General features: G+C 37.1%; 1 protein-coding gene across 1 annotated transcript in view; it reads right to left on the bottom strand.

The window, feature by feature from the left end:
* HCRTR2 (hypocretin receptor 2) overlaps positions 1 to 12,500 on the bottom strand; it is a 97,516-nt gene extending 85,016 nt beyond the window's left edge. Inside the window, exon 1 of the mRNA XM_045542224.1 lies at positions 11,927 to 12,500. Within this exon, the coding sequence (XP_045398180.1) occupies positions 11,927 to 12,149 (223 nt within the window). The 5' untranslated portion in view covers positions 12,150 to 12,500. The remainder of the gene's footprint in view (positions 1 to 11,926) is intronic.
* Between the last annotated feature and the right edge of the window lie 739 nt (positions 12,501 to 13,239).

Genomic DNA, 13,239 nt, shown 5'->3' with positions numbered 1-13,239 from the left:
ATATTGATAAACTTGGTTCAGTTGTTCCAGGGTCTGCTAGAATTAGCAAGACCTCCCTTCTGTGGGCAAGATTGCACTTTGTTTGCTTTTTTAATTTATAATTTGATGGATATTTTATGAAATTGAGGGCCAGAATTAGAAGTGTTTATTGTTTCTTTTATTCCCTATTAAATAAAGTATGTAGAACTATCCAGTTATTATTGGACATTCGTATCGTTGTTCTGCCTAAAAGTGTGGTTTTTTCTAATTGTCTGCATAGTCCAGAGTCTCAGAATTGGCACAAGCCCTAGCAATGGAAGAGAAGGACAGAGGATTGCTAAAGCTGAGCCTCTATGGCATGTCTGAAACATTCTGAGCTCAGGTGGGAGTATGTTGGCTTTTTTTTTGTTGCAGAAAGTGCAGAGTTGTGGTAACATTCACTCACAGTTCTCTTAACTCATTTGGGACACGGATGGTCATGTGTTTCCTTAAACTTTTATAAAAAACAACTAAGAATTATTCTGAAACAAAAAGGGTTTAAGTAAGCGTTTTGCACATTACATGATCTTCTCAGTTATTGCAGAAATATAGCATATTGTTTGGAAGAATCTTGTGTACCTACCATGAGACAATAAAACAAACCTCCATAGTTTCGTAAATCTTATTTGCTTTTCGTGAGAAGAGCACGATAATTTTATGGCATAGGTCACTTAGTAAATGCCAAGGGGGGTCACAGTGCTGGCAGGAATTTCCAAATGGTCTTACCCAATCTTACTTGAATAATTCTAAAACACCTAAAGGGCGTGTTACTTAAAATATTGACCAAAATGATTACAAATGTAATTCAAATTGTTGAGGTTTTATTCTAAATATTTATATAGAAGAAATTTAAAGCCTTCAACACCTAATTTAAAAATGTATTTATATCTAAAATATTCCTCCTGATGAAAGTATAACACTCTAATGGTAGTTAAACATGCTATATTCCTGGCACTGTTACAGGCACTGAGGATATACCTGCAAACAAGAAAAAGAAAGGAACCATTTTCATGCCACTTATATTTTTACTTAAGGGAAACAACAGAAAAACGAACAAACAAATTAGCAATGTAATTTCAAATAGTAATCAGTCCTCTGGCAAAAACAAAATGGGACGCTATTGCAGTACATTAGGGGATAGTGATTCGGACTTGACATTCTAAGAAAACTGTGAAAACATGAAGTGAGCTGAGCAGGAACCAGCCATGGGAGGATCAGAGGGATTCGGTATTGCAAAGATGCTCAAGCAGAAATATGTTGAGTCTGTTCAAGGAAAATAAATTATGCTACAATGATCACTCACCCAAGGGATGCTCTTTCTTACATGGGTGTTAATTCAAGGGCTCGTTCGTCCTGCAGTATCTATCTTTTTTACTTTCATAAAAGGTATAGGGTCATTTACTTTAAGGATAGTTGAAAATATGTCTTGACTTTTGAAGCTCAAGACCTTATGTCCAGTTTTTAGCAATTTTAATGTTTGAAAGATGGTTTTTTAATACTGCTTGAAAAAATTAGGGTATATTAATCATATTATTCATATCAAATGTGTTCATGTGTGTGTGTGTGTGAGGTGTGCACATGCTTTTATTTATGTGTTTTTAAGTTCTTAAATTTTTATTTTCCCCTTTTCCTCTAAGATGATTTGGCTTCTTGTCTGTGACCAGTTGTAAAGTTCATTATGCCAGAAGAAGAAAAAACATAGACTTATAAACTAGGGTAATCTTACTGACTTTCAGGAATCTCTGAGTCACCATCACCATCTCTGATGATTTCAAAGAACAAAGTCTTTCTAGGCTTTCCTGTGTCCAAAGCACATAAATGTCCCAATAATTAATAAGTTCTTTTTCTGCACCAGCTGGGTAAGATTTGTTAACAGATTTGTTTTCAGCCGTTAAAAATTGAGGAACTTTTGTATAAAGTATTTTAGTTGGAAAGATTAAATTATTAATTATCTTGTTTTAATAAGGAAAAGTTGACTCAGTTTCACACAATAACAAAATGGTTTCTTAAGCACTTCATCATACCTCCCTACCCCTGTCCCAGAAAGATTAGCACAATCTTCATATTTTAAGAAAGACAAATTGCCTTCAAAATGGTATTTATGAGCAATATGGTTCTCTACCAAAGTGGATGACTCATCAAATTCACTCTGAATTGATGAATTAAATATTAGAGCCAGTGGCTTTCTGACCCCATTTCTAGCAATGTAGTGATAAAATCAAAGCCTCACATGATTACAAACCATGTGTCTTATAAATTCATTTTGGAGTCACTGAGTAGGAATAAAAGCTCACTGAGAAGCCAGAAAGGATATTATAATTTTTAATCATTGTTGTATTTCCATTGTGAAGTAGGACTAGCAAATACAAGCTTTTAAACGATCCACAGTTTTAGAAATTTTGAAGTGTGTTACCATGCCAACCTGTACAGAAATGTCCACTGTAATTCCCTAAGGACTAACATGGGGACAATGTAACATCTTCATTGATTTTTTGAATGGAATAAATGTCACTTAAAATTAATTTTTAAGTGAGAATATTTAGAAAGTTGTAGATAATTTAGAATAGATGCAGATTTAGTTGGAAAATATTAGATCTCAAATTTTTCATCTTTTGGATTTCAATGTGAGGTAAAAACTCAGTCTAAAGGCCAAAATGAGGGATGAGTATGAGGACGGTGACCGATTGAAACCCCAATAGTAAGTTATTACAAGAATGATTTTAGAGAAAAACTGAATGGAATATTGAAAAATATCAATTGAGCTATGGCATGCAAGATTCATAAGTATATTTTCTAGGAGAGACATAATAAAAAATTTTAAAGAGAAATTGCTTCTCAAATTTAAATATTTCAACAGAATGAAAATGGCAACAGTTTTTCCTGTATGTATTCGTCCTTCCCTTTCTTCCTTCTTTATTTCTTTTTTCTTCATTTTCTCACTTTCTCCTTTTCCTTCGTCGTTTCTTATGCAACATGTAGAGAGCCTTCTGGAGTAATTATCTGGAGGATTGGATTATGCTCTTCATTGTCAGATTTTAAAGTTTTTTTTCATTAATGCAGGCTCAATTAGATGAATCAAAGCAAGATGCAAACCCCAATGTGAAAACCTTCACTCGACTTTCTCGTTTCGGATTTATCCTCTACATTATCTTCAGAATGCCCTCATGGAAAATGCAAGCCAATGAAGGCACTCTCTTTAAAATCCTTTAATGACTCTCTCTTAAATTACACTGTCAAAGCCCAGATCTGAAGAAAGGTACACGAGGCCTTTTATGGCTCAACTCTTATCTACTGCTCCAGCCTCATCTCCAGACTCTCCTCGTCTGCTGAGCTTTACACTGGAGTTGCCCAATCGCTTAGCATTCTCTTCATAGCTCATTCTATTTCACGCCTCCTTGGTTTTGGTCATGTTGTTTCCTCTGCTTAGAACATCCTTACCCAATTTTCCTCACCTGGGTAACTTGAATTCATCTATTAAAACTCAGTTTAGGTGTCATCTTGTCCTGAATCTCTCTCTAATCCCCCAAATGAAGCTAAATGTTCTTTTCATATGTTTCCACTATATTCTGTGCACCCATCTATTATAGCACTTGCCACATTATAATGAAAGCATGTTTCTATGTCTGTCAATCTCAGAGTGCAGATTCCTTGGATTCTATTATATTTGTACCCTCAATCCTAGCACACTAATTTGTACCAAGTCTCTTTATATTATCAATTACTTCTATTGTCAGAAATCTAAAATTTAATGATATATCTATCAGCTTATCTTAGTAGTATGCCATTAAGTACTTAATTCCTCTAAATTCCCTTGTTCTGAGTGTACGCAAGTTAAAAATACTTTTAACTATTATACAGTTTCTATGACAGAGACCATATACCTCCCAGCCTCCTTTGCAGTTAGGTTGATACAGTATAATTGGTTTTGGCCAAATGATTATGAGCATGACTTACATGTGTTGCAAATGCAGTTTGGAGCCAGTATACTTTTTCCAGTTCACCCTTCTCATACCATGACAATTTTAGAGGCTGCATAACAACTTATCCCAAAACTTAACAGCTTAAGACAACAAAAATTTGTTATGTCACAGCTTCTGAAGGGTCAGAAATTTGTGAGAAGCTTAGCTGGATTGTTCTGTCTTAGTATGTCTCATTGAATTGCAGTCAAGCTGGGTTCTGGTAGAGGTGCTGTTGCTGTCATCTCAAGACTCAATCTGAGCTGAAGGATTTGCTTCCAAAGATCACATGTGAAGTTCTTAACAGACCATATTCCCTGTATCACTGTTGGCTGGAGATTTCAACGTCTCACCAAGTGGGCTCCTCACAACAAGAAGAAGAGATCCAAGAGAGGAATTGGGCACTCAAGCCAGAAACTGTAATCTTTTACAATGGTATCTTCAAAGTAACATAGATTCACTTCTGCTGTATGCTGTTGGTCACTCAGACCAATTCTGGCATGATGTAGAAAAAGACTACACAGCAGTGTGAATACCAGGAAGTGAAAGGTCAGAAAGACCATTGGAAGCCATGTTGGAAACTGGTTACCACAGAGACCATGTATTGAGTTGGTGCATAAAACATGGAAGATTCCTAAACTGTGAGTCATTGGATGAAACAGATTCTCCAACCCACATTAGATGTTAAATGAGCAAGAAATAAACTTTTGTGGTTCTAAGCCAATGAGAATTCAGGGTTTACTTGCTGCTATGGCATATGTAGCTATTCAGACCAATAACATCTACATGAAGATCTGTCTACAGAAAAAGTCTATGAAAATTGAAAGAAATTTGGGTATTATAGGACTCGTAAGAGTAACCTCTTACTGTAAATTAAAACATTGAAATTATTATTTTATTTTTGGCAAGTTTGTGAATTGTGTTAATATGAGTCTGTCTTCAGAGTATTGACAAAATCAGCTGTCAAAGTCAGCATAGCTGAAGTCCAGACAAAGGTAATTATATCCCTTATCTTGGCCTCTTGAAATACAAGAAATTGGCATGATTTTCCCACACTGACAAACAACCACTTGGTATTTCTGTGTGCCCATGTTTTTCTTCCAAAGTGATTTTAAATCACTTCAAGCACTTGAGATTTTCATTAAAAAAGATCTACCTCATGAGGTTATTGTGAAAAATAAATGAATCAGAATATGTAACAATTATCTTCTGAAGAGTAAAGTACTATATAAACATTAAACATTGTCCTCATGTGTTTAATATTGAAAACAAATTATTGGTAATGACCCAATAATAATAATCCCTAAATATATTATTTAAGAAATAAAGTAGTCATTTATTTTGAACAATTTGTTGAGGTTTTTTTGTTTGTTTATGAGGGAAATGGCAGGTATTTAATGTTATTTTAAATATCTATCCAATTCCCTTACTTGGTTGAAAGGTCACTTCTCATTGAGAGCAAAGGTAAAATGAACAAATTTTATCCTTGGAGCCAGCTATTCAAAAAACGAGTCATATATGTCATATATTTCATCCAACAGCATCTCATAGTATCCCATAGTCAGTGTCTAAAGGTCATTTCATGTCAGATGTGATAAGGAAATGCCTCTTTTTACATACATAACATCATTCTGCTCTAGGAATGCCATCATGTGATGTAAAGATTGACCTATTCAGTCAAGTCTGTAGAGATTTAGGATTTGTTTAAGTAAACATTAGTTCTTTTTTTTAAAAAAAGCATGACAGAAAGAAAAAATATCTCTAGATTATATAAGGTCTTATGTGTTTTAGGCCCTCAGCCTTAAATTTTGTCTAAAGATAGCACTTTCAATAACAAAATAATCCCTGGCCACAATTACCTAACATTTTTTTCCAGTGAGTCACCATGCTGAACAGGTAAAAGCATTTTTGGCAGCACCACTTTACCTTGAAATTTTCTCTTGTAAAGTAACCCTAGCCTGACCTTGATTAACTTATTAAATGAGCTCATCCTCAGAGCTGAAGAAATGTAGTCTATCAGAGAAATAGCATGGCAACATGCCAGAACAACTCTGTAAATCGTCTAGAGGGCACATCTAAGCAACACTTCCTCTCTCCTTCTGTGCTTCTCCACTCAGGGTTAGAAGCTAGGGAAAAAGGCAGGATGAAGTAACAGAACAAGTGTGGACTGTGGAAACTGATAAATCCATATTTGAAACCTAGGGCTGCTTCTTACTATATGACTAAACTTTAGAATAAGCTAAAATTGCTCTTTGAATTTTATTTTTCTTATTTGTAAAACAAATCTCCTCACTGTAAGTTTGTTGTGAGGCATCAGTTAAATACATATAATGTGGAGCCTGGCATATAGTATTCAATATATATTCTCCTACTTCTTTTTTCTCTTTTTGCAGTGAGTAGAGAAACTGGTAGACAAATATCCTCAGCTTCATCAATCACATATCATTGACTAAACCATACTAATGAGCCATTACTTAACAAAATCAGTATCCCTAAGGGTATGGGATATGTTAGAATGCTACACGAAAAAAGATGGAAGGATTTTTTCCCTAGTGAAATAACATCAGTAGTAGATGTTTTTGAAATTTGAGGAGTTAAGTGAGAATTAAGAGACTCTGGAATGTTAACATAGCTTCTGTACATGAAAATGTTGAAATATAATCTAAAATACAAAATAATGACATTTCATATAAATATATATGATACAATTTAGTATGTAAGCTCTACTAAAATTGAGAAAATTTTTAAGGGGTATAAAGAGGAGATGGTTAATGGGCACAAAAATACAGTAGATAGAATGAACAAGATCTAGTATTCAGTAGCACAATAGATTGAATATAGTTAACAATAATTTATTGTATATTTTCAAATAACTGAAAGAGTAGAATTGGAATGTTTCTAACACAAAGAAATGATAAATGCTTGAGGTTATGGATACTTCATTACCCTGATTTGATCATTATACATTGCATGCCTATATCAAAACATCACATGTACTCCCTAAATGTGTACAACTCTTATTATCCATAATAATTCAAAATAAAAAAATTAAATAAAATTTTTAAAAACTGGAGCATTGCACTTGTATTTGAGTTTTAGATTTGGCCTCTTTTGAAAATTAGTATTTTTTTACATTATTTCAATTTCCTTATATGTATTTTCAAATACAGGAAGAATTCATTACCTTTAAATTAACAGTAGCACATGATACTCTCATTGTCTGTCCATGATAAATGTTGCTGTTATCTATGAGACAGCCATTTATTTAAAAAGTTATCATTGGGATTTTATTGAAGCCAAAAATATGATTTATTTTACCAAATAAGACTAAGTGGTTTTGATTTTAGCAAAAATGTAGAAGCATCAGTTTAATTCTCATCCCAATAAGCATTTTTTGCATTCTACAGCTAAAATGCATAACAGGTTTAAAGCTTAATGGCTTGTATTACCTTTTATTATCACTATTCATGATTTTTATTGAGTCTTGGCAGAGATGCATAATGGATTATCTCTAACCTCTTTTTGCTTCCTGTGTAGCAAAGGATGGGTTTACAAACACGCATGGAAGTGAATTGGTCATTAGGAAAAGCAGAAAAGGAATATCTCCTAGGTTTAGGAGTAGCAGGAACTTGCAACTCTGCCACTCACATATAAGACTAACGCTGTAGGAAGTAACCTTATTACAGATATTTCACCCATCCCACCCACCTAATTTACATTAACTGTTACTGGATAAATTCCTTAATGGATGATGTGCTTTAACTGAATTAAATCAATATTGAACATTAAATCAACTGAATTACATCAACAGTGTGTGTGTGTGTCTGTGTGTGTGTTATTAAAAGCATTAGTAGTGATAGACCAACTGACTAACAACGACTAACAACTCAAAAACTTTAATAAATGGGACCCACTGTAGTCAAATTTAAGCTGAGAAAAAAAGAGAGAGAGAAAATTATTCTCATAGTTAGGAATAACTTTCAAGGAGAGGCAGGAAGGCAATGTTAAATAGTCAGTATGAAGAAGATGGGTGGGTGGAGTTAGTATGGAAAAAAAGAGTAATATGTTCCAACTCCATTTTATTCACACTTAACTAGGAAAATATGCAATTGAGAAAAAGGCTAGAGCAGAGGCCATAAAGAGCTATAGGGACACAGACTGGCCAGGGAGGCAGAAGATGCCTACAAACCACATCACAGAGAGATTTTAGTAGTGGAAATGAAGGGATAAAAGTTGACATTAATTAGTGACCACTATGTGTCAAGAAAAAAAAATATGTGTTTGTTGCTCTCTATATCTATATAGTGGATATCTGCACATTATATCTTGATACAATTTCTACAAGGCAGGCATTATCAACCTTAATTTACAATTAGAAAAATCAGACTTGGAGAGTTAAGAAACTAATGGGCATACAAGAAGCAAGAAGTATAGCCAGACTGCGGTCTCCATGTATTGGATCTTCTTCCCATTTTCCATATGGAGAAAACAACAGGGATAATAGAAGCATATCAGTGAAATTTATGATATCTTTGAATGCAGAAGTAAGAGAGGCAGAAAATTGATCATTTTCCATAAGTATTTAATGTTTGAACTGACCAGAATACATTTCTCCCTCCAATTTCTACTCAAGGAGTCAGGAGTAAAAATTACATCAATTATATTCCTTTGTGTTTCCCCAAGAGTTCCTTCCCACACAAAAATTAATTTTAAAAAATATTACTCAGTATGTACTGGTTGGATAAGTGGATACATCTACTTGTCTACAGTACAAGACATATTTAGGAATAGGTTATCTGTGGCATCATTTTGAAGATACTGGAGAAACACTTCTTCCAAAAAGAACCCTACTCCATATTCCTTCCTAGGACTTAAAATTCCACAATCAGACACGCATATGGCTTTTAATTAGAATGTAAATACTCATGCAATTCCATTTATAATTTTTTTCCAGAAAACTGTTTTCTATCTCTGGAAGGCAGGGAGAGGGCATAAAGATCGAGAGGAACTGTGGGAAGAAGAGAAAGAGGTGGAGATGACCAAGACCTTGTCATTCTACTTAGAGCATATTCTGATACACCACTTTACTTCTAACTGATAGTATTATATTTGTAAGACCAACAAGGTTGAAATTTTCCAAGTAGTCAGTTACATGAAAGTGAAAATGGTGGAAGTACCTGAAGGGTCAGTGATTACATCTGCTGCCTACAGTGTGGTATTTCACCTTCTTACCTAATGCTGCCTCTTTATGTTGCATACATAATGTGACTTCTCATTCTGCCACTTTCTGTGTAAAATTACTTATACCTGAGGGGCAAAAAAAAAGCAATTCTCCATCTAATTCATTTTGCCAATTTGACAGTGACATCAAAGAGCAGGAAGTTGTCTGTGAGTAATGACACTGCTCATTTGTTTAAATGTCAAACCTAAACCTCATCAACTTTCAGGGAGTATTTCAATAAAGAATGGGTTTCAGTTCAGTCAGAAAGGATTTCGATGTTGTTCAGTCCTAAGGAAAATAGCTGTCAGTTTCTTGAGAGCAGAGTGCTTTGACTAACTCTTTCTTTTTAAGCTGGATTTAATAGGCCGTTTCAGCACTTGGGACTGTGGACAGTGCTATCTTCCTTGACATAAAACAAGTAGCCTTATCACAGAGGTGTTTCCTTCTTGAAGCTAAAACTCCCCAGGTTAGCAAGCATGTATTACTAAACTATGCAATTAGGTTGTAAAGACTATGTATTACAAGATCTGAGCAGAGAAAAAAAATGAAGTAACAGCAAAGGAGAGCACATTTTATCATAAAAATTAAGCCTGAAATAAAATTGAGGAAGGCAAATAGTTATGGTTTACAGCTATTAAAAAAATTCATTCTTTTGCTGCAAAGCAATCACGTTTTTCTCAAGACAAGTTTTTGGTGGATAGAATGGCAGTGCCATTAACCCCTGGTGGTAATTTATTGGCAGTGGGCATAGATGAAGAGGAGAATAGGAACACATCTAATAGGCTTTCAGACAATCAGGAACAGAGAATTCATTCTCTATATGCTTTCTAGCTCCAGAGTGGAATAACAATGGAGAATTTTGGATCTGAGGTCAGAAGAAATGGAATTGAATTTTAATCATGTCCCTCATTAAGTCATTTCATTTCTCTAAATCCTGTTTCTTCTTCTTTAGAATGTGGGTTATTTTGATGTTTAAGTGAGAGAATGTATGGGAAAGGGTCTGGCACACAGCAGGTACTCAATATATGCTCAAATTTGGTTATTCACTTTTCAGTAAGTGTTGGCATAATGCAGCAAAATATTGCTATGCCAGTAGCCATGTGTCTTTATAGCTAACCCTAAGGATGGATGACAAGAGGAAGCAAGCAAAAAAGGCATTATTATCAACAGATTTATCCTTATAACAGAGCCCTCATCTTGTGTATTTCCACTTTCATCCACTTTTTCAGCATCCCAAGAAGATTCCCTTTATTTTTACATTTAAAACATCAATAAAAGGAAAATAGCCTAAAAATATTACAGAAATAGTAAACTAAAGTTCTCAGAGGTTTGTTATCTCATCAAATAATATTCTACTAACTCCCTGGAGAATGCCTCTCATTCACATACTATCAACTATTCTGTCTACTGAATTGGTGAGACTACTTGGAATGTTACCTACCCAGACCAACATACTTAGGAGAGAAGGTAAAGATCACGTTAGTTCTTTAAGTTCTTTATCATTTTCCACTGCAGCTACATATTCTTTCTTTGCTTTTGACTTCAAACCCTCCCAGGATATCTCACCTCACTCACCTTCTTCCCTGTTTATAACTGAAAATCAAGAACATCCTTTCCTAGCCTCCCACATCGCCTCCTGTCATTTTCAGCAGAGACTTCCTCCACACTGCCCTCTGCTTGTGAAAAGCCTCCCAGCCTCCCAGCCTCCCACTCTCCATTCATCAAGGTACACACTTCTTCCATTCACAATTCATTTTAAGTTGTCCGTCCCTTCCAAAGCTCCTTTTCTTGATGTGGCTTCCCCTCCTGCTGTAATATACTCCACCATCACAGTCACCATAGATAGAGCCACCTCACTCCCTCCCCAACCCTCAGAAATTGGGGGGCAGGGGGGAGGGGCGAGGAAACCTGTGTTTGCATACAGACCCAGACAGGGACGAATAGAGCCTAGCATGAAACTTCATCTCATCTTTGAAAAAGAAAAGGAAAAACATTTGATACAAGTATTTCCAGAGCCCGGAAACATGCACGCTTTGAAAAAAAAAATCTAGCTGAACGGATGAATGAATGAATGAATGGATGGATGGATGATTGAGATCTCTGTGGCACTTTTCTCGGATGCCCCTCCTTCTTCCTGCTCCTGGCATGGTTCCTGTTTAATTCAGCGCCAGTGAGCGAGTGCGCTTCCCCGCTTTGCCTCTGTCTCCACTCCCTGCCCCTTCGTTACAACCTCTTGACTGGAGCCTAAACCTCCTCGCCAAAGGGCATGCCACTTAGCTCACGAATGCTTTGCGACTTCAGCAGCCTAACAGAGCTTGCTCCTTGGGGGCGCAGCTTTGCATTCTGCCAGCTCTGCCCCTCCCCAGACCCCCTGAAACACCCGGCCGCCTTGCACAAAAGGAGGACTGATTCCCCCACACTCAACGAAATCCACCTGGTGATCCCCGTGCCTGCCCCTTTCCTTGCGCTGGTAAACCTAGGTGCTCAAAAAAGAAACGCGGTTTCCCTCTTCTCCCTGCAGAAAAAAAAAGAACCATTCCAGGGCTCGGTCCTGGTTCATAAAATCAGAAAACTTTTTATATTTATTTTATTAGAAAACCCCACCCGAGACAGCAGGGACCTCTTTGTTTGCATCCCAAGGGGAGGGAGGGGTTTTTAGAGCCTTTGCAGCCCGGGGCAGAGGGGAGGGAAGTGACAAGCCCCCGGGAGGTCTGCCCCGGGGAAGACTCACCCAGGACGTTCCCGATGAGAGCCACGACGAACACGATGATGTACCCGGCGATCAGGACCCACTCGTATTCTTTCGGGTGTAGGTATTCCCTCCACAGGTACCGCAGGAATTCCTCGTCGTCATAGTCGGTGGGGTTTAAAAAGGGCTCTTGAGTTTCATTGAGCTCCGAAGCAGATGACCAGTTGCGACAAGGGGGGGAGTCCTCCAATTTGGTGCCGGACATCACGGGCTCGGGTCCGGTTCCGCTCAGTGCTGCAAGCTCCTCTTCGCCTGCCCCATGAGCACTGGTGATTTGCGGGTGGGAAAGGCTGCGCGGAGAGGCGAGAAGGGGCTCCCACCGCAGAAAATGACGTGAAAAGTTACCGAGCCAATGCCTCCGGAGGCTTCTGCCCGGCAACTTCTGCGGCGGCTTAGCTGTCTTTGCAGGAGATTTTGCACGGAGAAGACAGGCGGCTGGGAAACTAGGGACCGGGCGCTGGAGGCTGCAGCAATGACACCAGGAGGAGAAAGCTACCCCAGGCTTAGCTCAGGCTCGATGACTCCTCATTCCAGCACGGAGTCCACAGCCCACAGCAGAGCCGAAACTGAAGGGGGGAAAAAAAAAAGTAATGAAAATTAATTTAACCTGTTTCTTTGTGGGTTCAATCTCTTTTTCTACTTTTTTTCTCTATTTTCAACGTGCGGTTTCTATAAACCATACCCAGACATGTAAGTCTGTGGACGTGGCAAAAAGGTCAACACAGGGTTAATACAGGACGTGATGCATTTGTCTTTGTAACGCAAATATAAAAATATAAGGAGGAGCCACCGTGTTTCCCCAAGCAGGGCAATACAAAAGTCATTTCAGGCAAATGTTTTAACATCTAATATAAATGTATTTTAACATTTAATATCTGCCAACTTAGCACTTCCTGAGTCTTTAAGGCAACTCCTTCCTCCTCTTCCCAAAATTGGAGAATGAGACCATTTTTGAATATACCCCAAATATACTCATTTTGAAGGGTCTATTTAAGTTGGAATTTGTATTGCAACAGAAACTGTCATATGAAATACAGCAGGAAATCCTTGAAGGACACTAAGACTCATGAATGCTATCACAGTTAATGTTGTCAAGCAACAGAGACCACTAATATATTAAACAGTATTAGACAGATTCTCCGTAGGATGTGATAATATAAGCAGAGTTGCTCTTTCTGGTGAATACCACATCTCACTGATCTTTCATCTCATTGATTCCTGGCTGATGTCACCTGCCATTCTCTCATGAATTGTTTTGGTCTCTGAGACTAAGTATTCTGGGATTTGTCAGCATA

This window comes from Lemur catta, chromosome 2 (assembly GCF_020740605.2).
Source record: "Lemur catta isolate mLemCat1 chromosome 2, mLemCat1.pri, whole genome shotgun sequence".
In the NCBI taxonomy this organism is placed as follows: Eukaryota; Metazoa; Chordata; class Mammalia; order Primates; family Lemuridae; genus Lemur; species Lemur catta.
This window is presented reverse-complemented; position numbering and strand designations above follow the sequence as displayed.